This window comes from Caloenas nicobarica, chromosome 3 (assembly GCF_036013445.1).
Source record: "Caloenas nicobarica isolate bCalNic1 chromosome 3, bCalNic1.hap1, whole genome shotgun sequence".
Lineage (NCBI taxonomy): Eukaryota > Metazoa > Chordata > Aves > Columbiformes > Columbidae > Caloenas > Caloenas nicobarica.
The window spans coordinates 35165139-35186338 of NC_088247.1; the positions used below are offsets into that span (position 1 = coordinate 35165139).

The 21200-nt window shown below is 38.9% G+C and overlaps 1 protein-coding gene across 1 annotated transcript; it reads right to left on the minus strand.

The window, feature by feature from the left end:
• Positions 1-283: 283 nt before the first annotated feature.
• On the minus strand, positions 284-20038 carry LCA5 (lebercilin LCA5). The gene is made up of 8 exons (XM_065631896.1): positions 19965-20038; positions 13640-14031; positions 10343-10872; positions 8714-8851; positions 7383-7479; positions 6101-6246; positions 4119-4257; positions 284-2247 (listed from the first exon to the last, which is right to left on the minus strand). Exons 2-8 carry the CDS (start codon positions 13836-13838, stop codon positions 1442-1444), a joined length of 2055 nt encoding a protein of 684 aa, XP_065487968.1. The 5' UTR covers positions 13839-14031; positions 19965-20038; the 3' UTR covers positions 284-1441.
• Between the last annotated feature and the right edge of the window lie 1162 nt (positions 20039-21200).

Here is a 21200-nt window from a genome sequence, read left to right on the forward strand (position 1 = left end):
GGAATGCCTCTACTAAATCCTTCATTGCCCACCCTCTTGATTTGTGTACATGGCACCATGAAGGGATTAACATCATCAGCAATGTTGCTACCAAACTTCCCTCCCCACCCCAATATCAATAACATGACATAAAAAGTCAGAACTTTGTGTTAAAGATGATCTACACACAAAAAAATTACTCAAGTCATTTAATGAAACTATTTTGTTAAAAAAATACTTAGTAATGATTGGAATTTTACATAGAAAAATCAGAAATTACTAAAAAATGGTATTATGTAACAAATATAACCTGAATACATAAGAACAGTTAGACAAATTTGGTAGTAAGGTCTACGGAAAACCTATGCAGAAAAGAGATCAGCCGTTCCTGAGTTAATTGTTTCTGTCGATATTCTTCTGAGATAACACGACTGCAGTGTGGAACATTCTCCTTCTACCTGAGCCTTTGTGCTAGGTACATCTCTTCTACTCATTTCATGACACTGATGTTACACATGCCTTCTCCTGACACAGTTAAGAGGTGCTCTGAATGCCTGCAAAAGAAAATATCTGAAGCCTAAAAGAAGTACTCCAAACGAAAAACAGTGTACTGTGAGCAGCCTACAAATGGAAAAACCCCAATGCTTCCTATGCTAGGTAGGCGGATGTGCTCATCTACCAGCTGCCCTGAATACCAGGGCTGCCACATAAAAGCTTGCCGCCTTCTTAGCCAACTCATTCTGCAATAAATAAGATAATAATGCCCCCTTGTGAGAAATGCAATTTTACTTAACATACTGCTACACTTCATTATGTCTCAGAAATTTAGAAAGTGATGGCAAGACAGAGAGGGTGGGAGCAAGCAAAAGGTTAGAGTGAGAGAAAGAGAGAAGGATGGGGGGGAAGAGAGTGAGCGCACAAGAGAGTGAGAGGGAGAAGGAGCATGAAGGATGCGTGAGAGTGGATGAGCAAAGGGTGCGAGTGACTGTTAAGCCTCTGCAAGTCCTTCCCTTCCTCTGGCATCCATACCAGCTCCACACTGCTGAGCCTCTTGGGCCCGAGCAACAGCTGCACAAGTCAGACAGTGGCACACAGCAACAGTGACAGTCGGCCTGGAGCCCAAGTCGGGGCAAAAGTGTCTTCTCAGATTGACTGAAGCGGCCAGCCAGTGCCTGCTTCATCGATCAAGGTCCCTCAGGACACCTTCTCTGCCTTTCTGCTAAAAGAGTCACTGCCAGATCTCCGACATCTGTATTTGGATATTACATTTTAGAAGAAATTTCTGCATATAGGTTAGGCTGTTCTATCAAAGTGCATCTTTCCTCTATACATAAACCCACTTATGTAAATTATTCCTTCATAAGGCTTTACAATAGATTTGAAATGTTTCAAATCTCTATCTAATAAATATTACCTGAAAACATTTTTTCAGTATTTACACATGAAACATAAAAAAATATGATCATTGTAAGATTACTTCTTCAATTTCATCTTCTAAAGAACCAAGGGTCTTAACTCCTAGCTTGCTTGTAACATGTTGCAAACGGTGTCTGTTTAGGTTTCTTCCTTCACCCAAAACCTCATTGTCTTCTTTCACTTTGAGTGTACTGTTTTTGTCGACAAGAAGAGTCTTACCAGAGTCCCAATCTATGTCAAAAGGTGTTGTATCATTATTTTTAGAAAGAAGGATGGTATTGGCACTGCTTCCAAAGAGCTGTTCCATTAAATTTGACTTCTTTTCTTTCCTGCTATTGAAATCTGCAGTTTCCTTTACATTTTCTTCTAAGTTGTCACTTTTTTGAGTAAGCCAACTCGGTCTCCCTGATCCTTTCCCAAAGGAAGGTACATAACTACCAAATGTTAACTCACTACTTAAATCTACAGTCCTTAGATTTCGTTGCTTCTGCTCTTGCTCTCTTGTGGCATCATCCTGGCTGTCATCCACAGGAAATCCATTAGTGACCTTCCTGGGAATCTCAAAGAATGGATTAGTTTTTTCTTTTTTCTCCAGAGAATCAGATTTTCTTGCTGTATTTATGAGTGGTGCTTGGGAAGCAGGTTTCATGTTCATGACAGTTTGAGTTTCTCTATCAATTTCTTGCATTTTAGCAAGCAGGAACTCTCTTTTTCGCCGCTCTTCCAGCATTTCAGTGCTTTCTCTCTCTACTCCAGGTTTGAGGATTTGTGTTTCCACCTTTGTTTTCTCTTCTTTATCCAATAAAAAGGTGCTTTCTTTTTTCATTTTGTCATATTCTTCCTTTTCCCACTCTGCAGGAAAAGTTTAAACGTTATTTTAAATGCTTTATTTTAAAAATATCTTTAAAAGAATATTTTGAAAATAATGCAAGCAAAAGTCATGGAGTTTTTAATATGCTCTTCTATGCATAACGTGGTTTTCCTACTGTAAAAATAAATTCTTCAAAAATTACAACTAAATTCACACCAGGTGCTCTGCTAAGATATAAAAGTTTACTGTCATCTTTCAAAGGGATTAGGACATTATCCATGTTTTAGAATTTTCAGAGGAATTTAATTTCTGCCAATTGCCTTCCTGTTTCCTGGGTTTGAATGAAAATGAATACGACATCACCAATTTTAATAGTTCTGACTTACACAGTACTTCATTTTTATTTGTCAGCACCACTGACATAAGAGTGGTTCTGGGATATATGTTTGGGGTTTTTTTTCCATAGAGGGAACTATTGCTGTGAAGCTATCAGGCCATAAAGTCATAGCAGTCATTACTGGTTTCAAGTAGGGAATGATTTAAAATATACTGCATCTGCTGTGTACAGAAAACACCTTTACACAGGTGTTCTGTGCATCAGCACATGAACTCAATGGGAGTGTCTGTGCGAATACCAAATGTCAGTTTGCACAGCTATAATGGGACACCAAAGGTGCAAAACTATTACTTAATAAACCTGTAGACAGAACCTGCAAAGTTATGTGTATAAGAAAAAAGAAGCTTCTCAAATATTTCTCTCTTCAAAATATTTTTCTATCAAGACAACAGACGTGTGTTTGGCCAAAAGTTGAATATGACTGCTTGGCCCCTTCAACACACTGGCATCCCCCTTTAAACACGTTTTTCAAATTTTGGACTGATGTTTTCACGAAGTTCCATGTTATCTATTGCACTTTAGATGAAGCTTACAGAAATAACTGCAACGGGTCAGTTAATATATTTAACATATATATATTTTTTCAATAGTGTAGCATTATACGAAGTTAAGTAAGGAGCTACCTTTCTGAATGTAAGGTGGGGAAAACAGCAGCTTATGCTCTAAGATGGGTAAGGTGGTCAAACCATCTTACTTAGACATATAACACAGCACATTCTTGGCTTATGTAGGTTGTGCACTGATGCCAGTGGAGGTAGAAGATTTTACACAGAATTTACCTCTGAAAGCAGCTATAGGTTTTTAGAATTTTTCCTTGTCATCAAGTGTTACTGTTCATTAACTATAATCACTGACTGAAAGAGTATTTTAACATGACAGGATGCAGTCCATCTTTATAAATACTTTAGATTAAACTTAATTTAATTTAATTTGAAATAGTTTAGATGAAGGATTTATGAATAAAAGTCATTAAGATGTTGTGAAAACTAAATGAATAAAAAAGCAGTATTAAAATAATGGTAGAAACTGACATTTCTCAAATAGCCACACCAAATGATTCACATAACCACTAGTGAAAAGAGAAACTACAATTTCAAATGATACAAGTGAAGTATATATGTACTGAAAAAACAGGCCATATGAAGGAAAGCAGAATGTTCTACAACAGTAAAAATTCTACTGCCTACCTCAATAACATCTAGAAAGTCAGAGATTACATCAGCATTTACCTGCTATGTCATCCTTGTTTTGTAAAGCAAAATCTTCCAGGCTTCAATACCGTTTCACAGACAGCAATTTTTGCTGCTGCATACTTAATCACAGCTGAGTACAGGGCACAGGTTATTCTATATCCTGTATTTCTTTCTGATTCTCTTTGCATAATGTAACTGAAAATAATTTTCCACTGTAGTGATCTCTGCAAAATCATTTTGCTCTTCTGACAAGAAACTAGCAGCCTCACTTGATTAGTATTCTATGGTGTATTTTCCAGCCTCCAGCTGCCCGTTTCCTTACCATCATGCAGTTTTTGAACCCTCTCCTCTAAAGCCTGTATTTCCTGAAAACGCTTCAGTTTCTCTTCCCTTTCCCTGTCTTGGTCTTGTCTTAGGAGGTCTGCTTGCTCTTTCCATTCTTTGTCTTTAGTTTCTTTTTCCTGAAACAAGTTGACATAAAACAGAAACTGATGAGGAAAAATAATCAGTAAAACAAACAAACAAAATAATTTTAACTTCTGTGTCATTCTGAAATCACATTCTTACTGCTAAACATGAAAATGAGCAAGTCACCTCAACCAAGCCAGGGGTTTGGGCCCTAAAATCTCATAATCTCTAACATAGTTTTATGTACCTGAAACAAAATGAATAGATAATCAACTCTGTATTAAACATTTCAGGAAAACTTCAGCTCCAAAGCAAAATTACCACTGTGTTAGGATAGTTCTCTTTAGAAATCAGAAGTTGTATTTTTCAAGGACTTTCATAGAAGGCCAGACCCCACCACTTCATTCTTCTAACAAGCAAACAATTAGTTACCCTCTATTTCCACAAACCGATTTTTTTTACTGGAGTGGGTTGTTGATTCAGAAATTTTCATGATGGCACTTAAAGTTATAGAGTATCAAGCAACAAACAGTGAAATAGAAAGGTTTAATCTTGGCTGAAAAAATCAGCTAGTGAGTATACATACACATTTAAAAGGAAAGAACCTGCAGAAAAGATATTAATGCCAGCAGTAAAATTGACTAACACAGAAAAGTAGTGGCCATGAAGTGAAAACCAGTGCAATCCAACATGTGGATGCTAACTTTGTAGCTTGTGCTTATTTTAGAGTAAGATAAACTACTAGATTAAAATACACTTCTAATAGAAATAAGAGAAACAGGTACTACTTCACAAACAAAGAAAATATAGCTGCTAGCCAAAACACCTTCACGTATTTCCCCTTCATGTACAAGATTATCATTATTATATTAAAAAAATTAACTTCATAAAGAGATGGCAGCAAAGTTTTTAAAATGCTTGACTTAGAAAACAAACGAAAGCACAGGCTACCCCAACCTAATCCACGTTACATAAAAGCAATGGCCATATACAAACTAGAGAGGTTTGTACGACAACATATAGTTGGACTCCATGAGCTGCACTTGTACCAACTGTGCGGTTCCATAACTCACACACCAAAGTGTATATGGAAGAATGCATGCATTAAACTACATCTATACTTAGGGAAAGGATTTTGGAAGAGAGAACAGATGAATGAAACAACCATGAAAAAGCTTCAGCCCTAGCAGGAAGCCAGTCTAGACCATCAACAGAGCATTATTTCTGACAAATAGTCCCAGCCTTACGTAATCAGAATCTGTACAATTTGTACCAGAATCTGTATCATTCTGATTTTTAATACCTTACAAATTTCTTTGATTTTAGGCTGAGGTCACAGAAGTATTAGCAATACTTCTAATGGCACTATTTTTTAATAATAAAAAGGGAAATTAAAAACAACAAAGCTGGGAAAATGACAGAAGAAATACCAGCACTATGACAATAAGAGGAAGTGTTAGATTTATGCATTGTGAAATAAGTCTGGAGAGTAAAAGAAACTGTAATTAAGACCAAAGCAAAAAGAGAGAAAAGGCAGCCAGCACTGTTACAACAGATTGCTCTAATAAGCATTAGAAATAAAGAAAGGAGACAAAACCAAAATGAAGTCTTAAAAACTTCACTGAAATGACAGCGGCAGAAAAAGAAACAAACTGAGCGAATGGTTATCAGTAAGACATAGAATATGATGAACTAAGTATCACGAAAATGGAGTATGATATTTCTAGAAGGGCAGAGTTTCTCTTAAAGATCAGAATGTTTTCTAAATTACATTTTCTATATATTTGTATTTGTATTTGTATATTTACACATTTTCTAAAATATAAGCTCTGCATTAAACATTCGTTCTGACAGATGAGTCATCTGGGGCAAGTCTCAAATTTTTATGGAACTCACTCTTTTAGGAAGAATCCCTTCTTTCTTGTTTACTGTGTCACCACAGACAAATTCTGATTCTGGAAGAAATTCTACTGGTGAGAAGTACCCACTGGTCTGTACACCTTTGGTGAGCTGTGCTCCTTTTTTAATATTTTGGTTGTTGGCTGTAGAAAATACAAACTAATTAAATCACGTTTTCACTTGAAAATATCTCACTATATACCCATCTCTCATTTTTAATGATTTGCAGCAAACATAAAATACTGTATCAGTATTGACAAGTTTCACATAGCTGTTTTCAGCATCTGTAAAAGCTAATTAAGAAAAAATTGCATGCAAAACTTCTGCTGAAAAAATAAAGACCTTAAAGCCTTAAAGATCTAAAGTCATTACAGTATACTTAATAGTTGGTTAAAAATCCCCCAAGAATATTTCACTCATCTCACTGCTTGTCACAGAAGCTACACGTAGAGAAGCAAACCCATAAAATTAAAATTCACTTAATTGCATCTTTGAAACACATACGCTTACCTCTACGGAATGACATTTTAAAAAATCCGAATCTAAAATGGAATAATAGTAGAGTATCTATAATAAAATAAGCAGCAGACAAACTGCTTGAAATGCTGATGTTAAATATTTTAAAAAGTCCTATAAATTCCTGGTTCTTCTGACAAGCAGATTCTACTGATTTGATGAAAACAGTTTAAGTACACACACAGACACAAAAGCACACACACATATTTATGTGGGCAGCATAAGGCCTGAGGCTGCCTTCTTACACCAGAACAAATCACTGCAGTGTCACTTTTCGAAGATTATGTTCTGGGACATATGTACTCTGAGGAAAAAAAGAGTGCAGCTCATCTGACAAGACAGTAAATTTGAATTAGTAAAAAATAAATCAAAACCATCACCAAAATATTCACAGCAGTGAACTTTTACATATTTTACATATTTTTAAAGACTCTGTAATTTATTGTCATGTAGACATTATCTATGATCTGTTAATTTAGTAAACAATCTCCCGCTCCTCCTTCACCCAGGAATATCTGGTATGAAAGGAGGTAAGAGTGCTGTTTGATAAAGTTCTGGGTTTGGTTCTGCTGCAGTTATAGAATAGTCAAACCACCAACACGTCCTTCTTTGTAAGCAGTGCTGTGTTGAAAGCAGTGCAAAAAAGTAAACGTTCTTGGACAAGCAGTGGTAGGGTCAGACACTGAATGGCATGATATAACCTGGTAGAATAATTTAAAAGTGTTGCTATTAATTTTTCTGCCTTTATTGCTTTATATGTTACCCCTTTTTCTTTGTATAAGATCCATGTCTTTTCTTGGTGATAGCTTCAACATACGGTTAGCGTATATATTTTTTGCTTCAAGTTCTCTTTCTTTTTCCTGTGAGCGAAAGAGGTGGGTATAACAATGAGTTACTAACATTCCATTACTAGTCATTAGTAAAGCTGTAAATTAAATTAAAAATACATGTTGTAAATAGAAACAGAGTGAGGTAATCAATAGTTACAGCCCGTGTTTTAAGAACAATCGCATTCCTAACTTATGCTATAAGAAAGCAGATAGAACTTCCCTCCCCGCCCCAAATCATTAGCAAAAAAAGCATCTCTGCATTAAACTAAATGCCAATGCCTCCATAACTTGAATAAAACTTACAATGTATGTATAGATTGCACAACTGAATTTTTAGCATTGTAAATAGTTAAACATTTCAATGCTAGCAATGTTACTTGTCACAGGGCACGTCAGTACCATGGAGCAGAGACCCACTACATCATAGGGGTAGAGGCATATTCTTCTTTCAGAACATTTATTGAATAAAATACAAAAAATGAACAGTGAGTTATCAGAAATCATCTGATAATGAAAGTATTTTCAAAATACTAAACTCTCCACTAACAAATCAGGCTTAAAACACTTACTCTAAACAAGTAAGTTTTTGAGTTATTAGCGCTATTGTGACTTGCTTTATAGCCACTAAGGTGGTAAACTGGTGCATCTCAATTATAAAAGTATGTTTGAGACTTAAGGTTTCAAGGAAATTCTCCTAAAAACTAAGTACTCTAGCGCAAGTCTTATTTTTTTTTCTAAAGATAAACTCACTAGGTAATTAAACTGTTTTCAGTTCTTAGATTTAGAATTTGGGCAACAATGGGGTGGGGGACGCAAATAAACCTTTGCACAAATTTAGCAACACACATCGATATCACAAATACATGAAATTAATCTTTACACAAGCCTACTCTAATGCAAGTACATTAGTAACATAAAGTACTGTATATACTTGCAGATTTAAATGTAAAAAACAAGCCTACAAAACCTCATTTTCCAGTAGATCTTGTGGTTTAGTCACAACGCTTGGCTATGTACTTGATCCTGCTTTTCTTAACTAATGCTACGAATAATGATTAACGTAGAGACATTCCTGCTATAAACACTGTAAGGTCAGAGCACAGAACATTCCAATTTAAAGCAGGAAAAGAACTCACATGTGGTATATAATTAAATACACATCAGAGAGTGCAGTCACTGGTAAACTATTCAAACCTGATTACAGATACTGCCAAAGATAAAATGCCAGAACATGGTTAGCAACTGGTATTGCTCCCCATTTTACCTTCAGCTTCTGATTTAGTTGATTAAGCTCTTCTTGGAGAACTCTGTTTTCTTCTTGAGTCTCATACATCTTTTTTTTCTTTGAATGTAACTCTCGCTGAAAACTGCTACTACTTAATTCAAGATTTTTTTCCAGGTCCTTCAATTAAGACAAAATATTTTTTTTAATAACTGAAGCACTTTTTTATAGTCACATTATTTAAGTAAAATTACAGTAAATCAGCATCTTGGATTCAGACAGTTGCTCCACCACTGCTCTAACGCTGAATACATTTTAAACCCTTAATCCTAACTTTGAGGGGACAGTCAGAGCACCTGCAGATGCTGCAGCTCATCCTTCTGGAGTATTGAGAGGTGACTTGAGGACATAATGGGAACACACACTACTTTCTGCAAGGCTCTTGGCACAGTAGACCTCCAAATCTCTTCAGACAAATCTCAAACTGATGGTTAAGAAGCAGGACACTCCCCTGAAAGGGCAGGATTAGAAGGAAGACGACCAAAAACTAATGTATTTTTTTTTCTACTAGAAACAAATTTGTGATTGTTATTTACATACCCGCACCTTGCAATAGCTGTTTTATGTAAACCCGAGATGATGAAAGAAGGAAAAAAAGTAGAAGAAAATCCTTTACTTTTTAGAGCATGATTTGTTTTAACATTCTCCAGTCCTACACATGCTGAAATACCTGATCATAAAACTACAGATGCCAGATGGTGACACTACAGGGCGAGGTGATTTGGGTAACTCAGCAGTCTATACCTTGGTATTTGGGGATTTACTTTTTATGAAAGCTTAGTTTCCAGCTTAATTCTTTGGATTTCCAGATCTATTATCTCTGTAATGTAATTTACGTTTAATTACTAATACAGGCACAAAACTCTAACACCATTTTAATGACCAACATAGTTTCAACTAAAAAATAGTACTGCATTCAACTACCAACAGTTTAATAGTGTTAACACAATTATTTTTAAATGAGTTTTTAGACATATTTGCAATGTAGATATGTTTACAAAAATGTAAACATTTTTGCTGAATAAAATTAAAATATATCGCACAAAATTCTTAAAATAGATACCTGTAAAATGTTTTAAAGTTCATTTTGGTATTAAAAAATGCTGTAATTTTGTTCAGCTCAGCTCTCAGATGTGCAGAATAGTGGACAATCAAACATGGCTTGAATGCATTTAACAAAATTGAGAAAGAATTACTATGTATGTGTTGGTTTAGAATTTTAGTAGACAGTTCCCTAAATACCCAGAAAATTTTTAACAAATGCTTCCCCTCCAAGAGGATAAATCACATTGCAGAAAGTTGTATTACAGCTGCATGGATTTCTGAAATGTTATTACCAGTTATAAAAACACTTAAAAGCACAAGTCCACAGTACACATGCTGACAAAACATACTTAATTTGTAATCAGAAATTTGAATGCACAACTACCAGGTATGTTACTGGTGATTATATATCACCTTGGAAATAATTTACTTGATGCGACTTATATTTAAAAAATAAATACATTATTTTCTATTTGCTCCACAATGGTGAAAAAATGCAACTCATGAAGCTCATTATGATAAGAAATATCTGTACCAGAATTTCTTAGGAAAAGAAAGTCATCTCACCTTAATTCTTTTTTCACTGTCCTCTAGCCTGCTCTCTGCATAGGCCAGTTTCTTTGCCAGGTCATCTCTCTCAGCAAGGTGCTTATCTGCAGACAGCTTTTTCAGTTTCTGCAAGGCAGTTTTTGTTCTGTACAGTTCATCTTCCGAATCTTTCAGCCGTCTCTCAGTCGCACGTTCTTTCTCTTGAGATTTTCGTAGGCGCTCCCTTAATATCCTAATCTCATTGTTGTGCCGAGCAAGGAGCTGAGAGATTTCGTTTTCCGTATCTTCAAACTTATTCAAGGCTTTCTCCTGCCTGTGCTGAAGCCTCTTCAGTGCCCTGTTTTCCTTCTGCAGCTCATCCAGTTTGATGTGGAGCTCAGTCAGTTCATTTCGGAGCTCATTGATTTTCAGCAGCCTGGCAGAAAGAACTCTTTTTGTAACAAGATCTATATCTTTTGGAGGAGAATCTCTAGTGAGGCTCTGAGAACAGAAACCCCACCGCGTCCCTCTTTTGCTTGGTGCATATTTGGAAACCAATTTCTTTGTGGCTAAGAGAGGAAAAATAAAAAGCACGTTTACTACAAGACAATGCAATTTCTCTATTCAGACATCCTCCTTGGAAAAGTGCTCTGCCTGAAACAATTTTACAATACTTAGCCGAGATTGCAGCTTTCAAACCAGACAATAAAAGGCATATATATGATACATTTATGCTCCTTTTGATAGATAAAAAAATGAAATTTATGTTTGTGATCTACTGAAAGAGGTAATATTTGCAGCCATTAATATAGGAACATTGTAAAGTAATCATCTGCAAATAGTATCAGAAATAGCAGTCATATTTTGTTAATATTTGATGATGTTTATTAAAATGTTTTAGAAATACTGTACTCTTATGCATACAATATTATCAAATGCTTTTAAAATGGCAACAATTAGCTGAGCGTTAGCTAGTTATGTATTATGCAAGATGTAATTCTCTCAGACAAATGCAGTAGTATTTTCAAATCCAGCTGCCATGATTACAGACAAAACAGCAGATTTCAAGGCTCAATGCAAAAAGCCTCTGAAGCAAAATTATAAATCCCATGAAAATTCAGTTCTCCCTGAAAAATTTATTCTTGTATCACGAGTTATTTTCCACACAGTATCCTTATTTGATTACTAGTATGCATCACTCTCATTCCTATTTGATATTATTATTTTATTATCATCCCCACAGATAAATGCCACGCATTTTGTTTCTATCTTATTTGCCTCTCAAGCCACACTCAAAGAATGAAACGCATAATCCACCAAAAATATCTCTTAAAACAACTGAATATATAAAATGTGTATAATTCATTAAGGTACATCGGTGTTCGGAAGAAACATACTGAGCAGCAGCTTATAATTCAGGCTTGAAAGCTGGGATACAGCAATAGTGCAGTTACCTACACACAGACAGTGAGTGTGTGTGACAGCAAATTCTTCCTTCCTTTCGGTGTTTCTATTCTACAGAGAATATTTAACAGCAAAAATAACAGCTGTAAAATATTTTCTGAGAATTTCCTCCAAACATTTTGCACAAATACTAATTCATTTTCTGTTTGATGCTCATTTTTTCCACAGCTTGGGCAAACGTAAGTAGTTTTTTTTTTCCTTTATAAGTAACGCTTATGTCACATTCAGGTGTGAAAAGATTATCTAATACATGCACTGCAGGAATGATGCCACTTCTATCACCAACTAAGGGAATTCCCATTGCCCCTAAACTTCCACCTTCTTCAAGAATTTCTCCACATTTAGGGCGGAACAGAAAATTCCGATACCAAGTTTGCACTTTTGACCACGTAGTTAAATTGGGGACTAGTGTCTTTCAAGAACAACACGACATTAACAATACCTTCATGTAATAATTATGTTCAATCCTGGCTTCGTAATCAAAGAACTAATCATACATTTGCCCCCTCCAAATTAAATAGCTTATGGAGCTGCAGTTTTTGTTTCTGAGAAAGCTAACCCACAACTGATATGGAGAAGATGCCAGTTCTGAACATAGAAAAGCTCAGCAGAACACCAGTTGTGCCAGGACAACAACACTGTCAAGGATCTGAAGAGATACGCTCCCTGGACAGCCTCAATATTATGCTTGGATCTTCTGGCACACTCTGGATCATAATGTTGACCAAATGATTCACAGGCTATCAAGCACTTATGAATGAAACAGAGCACTGGCTTCAGAAAGGCAGCATATGCTCTGACTTCACCAGAAAACGTGTGCAATTATTTGGAACAAGCTGCCAAAGTGTGTCAGAGAGGCTTCACATCCCTACCTCAGCGCAGGACCTGTACAACCATTCTCTCCGTTTTTGTAGGGTTGTTCATTTCCCCACAATCTCTACCAAGACAGCAGCTTTTGTAGGCGAGGTGTGCGAGGGAGCTCAAAGTGGAGCTGCTTTGTCTCAAATTGGGGAAATTTTACCCTCAAGGAAGGACCAGGAAAAACTTTGCTTTTTATTTCCACATGCGTCTAACTTTCACCCAAGACATTTTCTCTCTCTTGCCACATTAGTGGTCTTTCATTTGTTTTTTTGCAAGTACCCAGTACTACACTGAAAAGCTTAGTCAACTGGACTTTCACAAGAGAGATATCTTTAGGGGTATTTTGCCAGGGAAGTTTTAACAATTGTCTCTCTTTTACCGAATGCATAGCAAGGACTCTTTTCAGTGGTGCCCAACGACAGGATGAGGGGAAATGCGCACAGACTGAAACACAAGAGGTTCCATCTGAGTATGAGGAGCATCTTCTTTACTATGAAGGTGCCAGAGCACTGGGACAGGCTGCCCAGAGAGGTTGTGGAGTCTCCTTCTCTGGAGACATTCAAGACCAGCCTGGACACATTCCTGTGTGATCTGCTCTGGGTGAACCTGCTTTAGCAGGTGGGTTGGACTAGATGATCTCCAGAGGTCCCTTCCAATCCAACCATTCTGTGGTTCTGTGACTTGCATTGAGTCCTTGGCCTCAAGTCTTTTTGTCAAAGACAAAACCAGAGTATCAGCATGATTCAACAAAAGCCCAGTATAACAGCCACATTTACTTGTAAAAAAAGATACGAAAAGTTAGGAAAATCATCAAAAATCCTCCTTATGCAGGAACGGGTTAATTTCAGTTGTCAATAGAGCAGTTCCAGTCTACCTGCCATCTATAGCATAATTCACATGAACCTTATTTATAGATTCTCATAATGGTAGCTTCCCACTTTTACTTCAGCTTTCAAAGATAACTAACTCTTTGGAGTAGTTACAAAGCAGCAATTTCTGCTATCTACCTACCTTGGTAGTGCACAAGGCTGTTTGAAGTTTGTGTTTTGTAATCTCTTTTTTCTTGGCTTGTGGATGGATAGCTGAGTGTTGGCGACTGGCCAGATGAATGAGATGCATTATCTTCATCTGAATAATAGGAGTCACTATTTTTATCCCCATCTGATTTCCTGCCATGTTCAGAATCTGGGCTCCTTACTCTTTCTCCCATTTTTCAGATTTAACTGCTTTCCAGATTTTTCTCAAAGGCTGTTCATTTTGACACAAAGGACCTTTCAGTTGTCACAATGGCAGCAGCTGGATTATTTCCTTGGGTTTATCATCTTCATCTCCAAAGCATAAGATCTTTGCAGTTCAGTTCAGCAAGCAGTAGTTATCATTCAGAATGCGTTTTTCTGTAACAACTTAGAGAGAGAAAAAAATGTGAAAATTATTTTGCGTTTAGTTAAGAAAAAAAGGCAAGAATACTGTAAAATTATTCAGGATTCCTATAACTGTATGCCATGTGCTGTGCTACATTACTCTTGTTATTTATATTAAATGTGACAGGCATCACTCTAAAAATGCTACTAGTATTACACTCAGTAGTTTGAGGCACTTCATCCCCCAAAAGAGAAATCAGAAAATTAACATAGCTACATCTAGAATAAGAAATTACTCCCAAGTTAGAGCGGGGGGGAAAGAAATATTTGGAAAACAAATGACAAGTGAAAGTTTGACATTATTCAGGAAACTAATTTAAACGTATTTTAAAACTTTTAAACCAGATAAATTAACGACTTGTTCATGTGATTAGAATTAACATAGTATTTGCAGAATTAGGCTAAATCTTCCATATCTCAATTTCTGACACCCTGATGATGCTAAGTAATTGGCTTGAAAATCAGTTGTCCCATTTGTCTGGAGGACATTCTGTCTCTAAACACTAATGAGACTGTATCCACACATCACAGTCTTTGCCCCAAAAACCCCACCCTACAACATCTAGGGTTTCGTGCCTTCAAGAACTGGCAAGAGCACACATATTTGTGCCATGTGCTTTGTTGGAAAATACAAACATAGCCTTTTGATTTTCTTATATTTGATAAGAGAGACCACACTGCTGGCATATGGTAAACATTCCATCTGCAGCAGGTATAAAATGAGAAGGGCTGATGCTGCAGCCTGTCTTTTGATGTAAACTGAAAAGTCCCCTACAGTTAAGGTAAAATCACCTTATTCGCATTTTTGGAGATACTTCTTGAGGACACAATGGAGCAAACATATCCAAAACTTTCCTCACATTCTCAGTCAAAAGAATTTTCTCATCAGTTTAGAAAGTATTTTACTGTCTATGCTCAGCCTCCCATGTCTTCTATCTCTCTCACCACTCTTCACAGCTCTCGAAGCTTATTTCACCATCTATCTCCCTCCTATCCAACTTCAAGACCTCAAGCCTCTAATGGGTGAATAAATAGGACTTGCATCAGAGTCCATCAGTTCTGCCAGTTCAATGACAAACTCCTGCCCATTTCTAAGCTCCTGCCTATTAGCAGCTTTCAGTCAAAACTCTTCTACACTGCAGGGCATACAACATCCCTGTAAATGAGCTGTAAATTTTCCACTGTATTATTTCCCCGATAAAATAAATGCTTCTTGGCCCTCTGTTCCACTGTCTATACATGCAGAATTGCATAGCCAAGCAGAACAGAAATGTCAGCTGCCAACACAGGTTTCACTACAAATTCAAGCTTTCTGGCCAAGTTCACTGTTAGCATAACTCTGTCTCCAGGGCCCGGAATCCATTTGCCCTCATAATCTATACAGAAGGAATTAGGGGAATAAATATCCCAACAGATTTCTGAACTGCGAAGCTGCTGGGAAACCAATACCGAATTATTGGGAAAAGCGTTTTTCTTTACTTACGGAGTAACAGTCCAAAATAATGTATAAGCATCTAAATATTTTCAAAGTGGTACAAATAAATCAGATGCCTAAAACCTATGCCAGAGAGGATTCTGATGAAAACTAAAATTACAATGGAAAGCCCACAAAGAAGACAAGCTATGCTTGAGATCGCTTGTCCTAGAGATTGATAAACACATGTTGGAAGGTATCAGTTATCGTGAACATGCAAATGATCAGTAATGACTGTTATTTTTCTTCTGCAATCATGCAGTTATTAAAGATATTTCAAAAGTACATACCTAACCATAAATGTATTATCTTTTTAGTCTTTAAGTGTAACAAAGACCCTCAGATATGGTCATGAGTGCAAAACTATGATCATGTAAGAATATTAGAACATATCAGGGTGTATCCCTGCTCCCAAACAGCTCCACTCCTAAATCCTGGCCTCACAAACACCTGTGCAGAATGTGTGTTATTTTGCTCCTTGAAGAGCAAACCAAGCCCAAACCAAAACACAGGAAAAAATTTTGGGGACAATTTGTTCTCCAGAGGGTACACAGGCAAGACTGCATCAGGTCTGTCTCCACAGGACAGAATCTCAGGGAATGCAACAAATAGAAAATAAAATATAAAGTAACATATTTATATGAAAATATTAAATAATACAAAAATAGTACTCTGGAGGGCTGTAACACAGACCTCATATTACCGTCATCCTGACTGAAAAAAACATTAAGAACAGTAGTTGCATTTGTAACTCACACAAAGTGTGGTGGCGTCACTGAAGCCACAGGCTTCGTTTCCAGCTAACAACATGGGCCACAAAACTTGTCAGATTTCATCCAAACTCATCTTTGGTGCCTGGAACTTTGCTATAGCTTATTTAGCTGCAACACAATTAGTGAACAACTAGGGAACTTATGTAATTTGTTTTAGCTTTTTGCTTAACTTTGTACAATTGTCGAGCACCTATGTTACATGTATGTTTATAACTAACAGACAGCAATAACAAGCAGTTATTCTGTGCAGAGTGAATTATCTACAACGTGTGCAAAAATGTGGCAGAGCGGGTGCAGGCATGGGGCGACTGCAGGGGCCTGAAAGCACAAACACAGAGCGGGTACTGCGGCCCTAAGCTGTAACAGCTCACCTGGGGTAATTACTGGTCATCAAGGGGATGTAGTCTTGGTAGCTGGGTAAAACCAGTTTTATAGGCAACATATAGAACAAAGGACAAGTAATCAACATATGTATCATACACTACATATAGTAAATTCAGATGTAATGTAGAATCATGAATCATTGAATGGAATGGAAGAAGAGAATAGGTGCACAGTGTGTTAACATATAAAAATTAACCCAAGTGGATGCAAGGCAAGGAGGAAGAAACCATCACCATCCTCCCTCTGCCCGGGAAGGATCTGGGATGCTGATGACTTGCTGTAAAGAATTCCCTCTCCCAGCTGAAGCCAGTCAGGTGCCAGGGGGAGAGTGAGTGGGCAAAGATAACAACAGAGAAAGGGTTTGGTACTAGAGTTTGTGCCTATATCACTGTAGCCATATATAACTTGAACTGTCTTTGTATCTGCACTAAGTCTTTGATTAGACTGTTAAGATTTTAATTACAGTAACAATCAATTGTTGGCTCTGCATCTAAGGTGTGTTCCCTGTTTTGCTCATAACAACATGCCAAAAACAAACTGGTGGGAATTCAAGCAGCCTGTTATGTTACTTGGCTGGAACTCTGTCCCAGGGCCACGTGTGGCATCCAGAGGAGTCCTGGACTGCTGGAGTGGGTGGGCACGTCGGTGTTAGAGGCACCACCACATCTAGACGTGTTAACCTCACCCTGTGTGGAGGCAGGGATTACTCTATGGAGCAAATATCTTCCACAGTGTAGATATAGCCAAGATACACCCAAATTTTGTCTGCCTTCAGCACATAGAAGGACTGAAAGAAATCATCACGCACAGGCTTTTTCTTGATAAGAAAACAAATGGGACTGCATTTAGGGAAAACATAAATGCCTATAGTTGAATCATCAAGATGTCTAATTACATATATAAAACAAGAACACTCACTTTCACTTACTGACTTAAAGCTGCTCAGTTATTTTACAGTCTCACAAGTATTCACTGAAGAGGCGATAATCTTTTTGAAGAATGCTTTTCATAACTGTGTATTTAAAACAGACAAATTGTAAGAACTGGAGGATTAGAATTATACATCACTTCTGTACTGGATATTCCCCACTTCTTGGAGTATTTTGCTAAGTATCATTTTGATATACAGCAACATAAATGAACAGTAATTTTTTATGTGTTCTGGAAGTACTCAGAAAAGCAATGGACTGAAAACAAATTGAAAAAGGTGAACCAATAAAAGCTCCCTTGAGGAACCACCAAAACATTTTCTGAATCTTCAAATGGTTTTCAGTTTTATCAACTGGTAATATTATAATATTTTACATACAAAACAAGAAACATTAGTCTGTCAAGTCTTGCCAAATTCAGTTTTCCCTCAGTCTATAATGTCATTTGATGAACACAAAGAATGCACAGTTTATGTTGAGAACAAATGAATCACTAGGATATTTGAGTTTTATTTCGCTTACCCTAAGGACTGTCTAATTAAGAAATGCTTTGGTTCATTGACTTCTCAATTGTTACCAACTACTTTGAGTTGATTATAAAATAAGTTAAACTTGTTAAGATCCACAAAGATATCTATTTTTCCTTGGTACATTTAATAAGTTTGTGAGGAGTGAAACACTGTGGGTTAGCAATGAGCTCCACCACCACCACACCCCAACCTCCTCCCTCCAGAAACTCCACACGTGCTTTCAGAAGTGCAATGCATCAAGATCAGATCTGTATAGAATGACCTAAGTAAATCTTGGGCTTGTACAAACTTTAGAAACAGTTTTATGTCCAGAATTTCATACTCCCTCACTTCAGCGACTTATACTATTGCTATTATTTACATATTTTGTACAGAAAACATGCTGCTTATTACAAAAACCAGTCAAGCTCCAGGTCACTGTGAAGGGTACGACGGACAAAATAGAAAACACTAAACAACTGCAACAGTTACACAATACTGTCTTCCTAACACTCCTAAGTAAATCACAGAAACAGAAATTGAACTGCTGGATTAAGGTATTAAGCAATAAAGGAAAATTACCCAGTAATTCTTGTCTCACAGTACACCCAGAGCTTAGCTCTGTAAGGCAAGACCCATAAAACTTTTAAAGTCCTCTTCAATCTTAACGCCCTTCAAAGACCAGAGGAAGCTAGATGTTTTTACTGGTCACCATTTGACACTTCTTGAATAGAAATGCTGACCTCTAATGGTCCACTGAGTTTTCCCACCTATTCTGAGATGGATGGCACAAGCGTGCGCCAGCTTCAGACAAGTACAAAAGCATCCATCCAAATTATTAAAGTGCTGAACTTAAAAACAAAGAATACCTTCAAAATAAATCTGTCTCCCTCCTTTTCCTCCACCCATCTTTTTCACATCCAAATACTGCAGTTTTTCCAGAGAAGGAAGGAGCAAGAATTTACTTGTATCACATCAAAACAAATTCACTGACGAGGCTTTAGGGAAGCGCAAATATTTTATTAGGGAAGCCTTCCACAGTTGCTGACTTAACTGTATGTGTTTCTTCCAGGTTTACCAGCTTTTGGTGAATTAAAATGCTACATGGTTTTAAAACCCAATGTTAAATTTATCTGATGCTGTGACAGTAATATTTAGGGTTACTTTAATCAGCAGATCTCAAAATGAATGAATTGCTGTAAGTCCCAGGTCAGAGATAAGGAAAGGGTTGTCCAAACTGGTAATACACGGGCCAGTCCTACAACCAGGAGAAGAGATTACGTTTCTAAACCCTCTACCGAGGAGGTTCATGCCGTTGTCCACATTTCCAGCTGTCCCTGTGATGTGAGCAGACTTACCGAGCCCAACCGAGCCGTTCCTGAAAGCAGCTCTCCGCTTCTCAAAGGGCAACCCAGCAACCTCCCTTCACCGGGGAGAAGTTCTCCAAGAACACACTGAACGCTAATTTTAACTCGCAGTTTTAAAAACAACTAACGACTACACGTGAGAGCGCGGTTGAAGCGCCACCGTTTGACCCTGCGGTAAATGACCTGTGAGGAAAGGGGCCCGGCAACGGCGGCCTGACACACACGGCTGCCCGGGAGCCCCGCTGCACAATCCCGCCGCTGCGCCGCCAACGGGAGCCCCGGGACCGGGCCGGTCAGCCCGGCCCACACAGCGCGGCGGGACCCGCGGCCGCGGATCCGAACGCACCCCCGAGGCTGAGCCTAGGCCCGGGCCCGGGCCCGCTCCCAACCCCCACGAACACCCCCGGCTCCTCCCTCCGCTCCGCGGTACCACCGTCGACCTCTGCCCGAACCCCGAGCGGTGTCGCCGCCGCCGGTACCTGCCCGCCCGCCCAGCGGACGCGCCGGCGGTTGCCGCGATACGCTTAAAGGAGCCGCCGCGGCGCGGGGGTTATTGACAGCGGCTGCCCGAGCAACGGGGCGGAGGAGAAGGCGGGCGCTGGTCGCCGGCCATTGGCTACGAGTCCTGCCAACTCGACGGCTGGCGGCGGCTCCCGGACGCTGATTGGTAGCGGCCGAGAGGAAACGGCTCTCTCCGCGGGTGGGAGGCTACATTCCGGATGCTGATTGGTTGAGGTACTGGAGGGGAGACGTGAGAGGCGCTCAACGGGTGGTGGTGGTGGCGGCTCAGGGTGGCGGCTGATGCGGAGCGGAGCCACGTCGGGCTGAGCGGAACCGGGCCTGGCGTTGCCCGGTGTGACCCCTTACTCCTTACCTACTCCGCGGGGAACCTCTGGCGGTCGTGGCCGTCCCGAGGCCGGCAGCTCCGCGGCCCAGCCTTGACGCCACCATCTTGGTGCTGCTGAATCCCGTGTGTGAAGTCGAAGGAGGCGTCAAGTGCAAGAATGAGAGAGGAGCGTGGGGGGAGAAGGGCGGCGTGCCACCTTGTGCGGGCACCCTCGGCACACCCCGCAGGGAGTGGGGTCGAGGGGAAACCTTGGGTGGCCACAGGCACTCACCCTCACCTGGGGTTTGGAAATGAGGCGTTGGGTCAGAGAAACATCTGGGAGCAATCACAGAATCACAGAATGTCAGGGATTGGAATCGACCTCCAAAGATCACCTAGTCCAATCCCCCTGCCAGAGCAGGAACACCCAGATGAGGTTACACAGGAAGGCGTCCAGGCGGGTTTTGAATGTCTGCAGAGAAGGAGACTCCACAACCTCCCCGGGCAGCCCGTTCCAGTGTTCTGTCACCCTCACTGAGAAGAAGTTTCTTCTCATATTTAAATGGAACCTCGTGTGTTCCAGTTTGAACCCATTGCCCCTTGTCCTATCATTGGTTGTCACTGAGAAGAGCCTGGCTCCATCCTCGTGACACCCGCCCTTTACATATTTATAAACATTAATGAGGTCAATGCAGCAATGTCCGGTCAGAGATGAAAGCACAAGGGGAAAAAAAGTACTCTTTGCTGAAATATTTAAGTAGGATGGGAAGCTGGATGAATAACCAATATATTACAGGGTTTATGCATATATACTTTTTTTTATATATATATATATATCCCTGCACATGCAGTCTGTGCGTGTGATATAATTTAAAAGCGAAACTCCCCT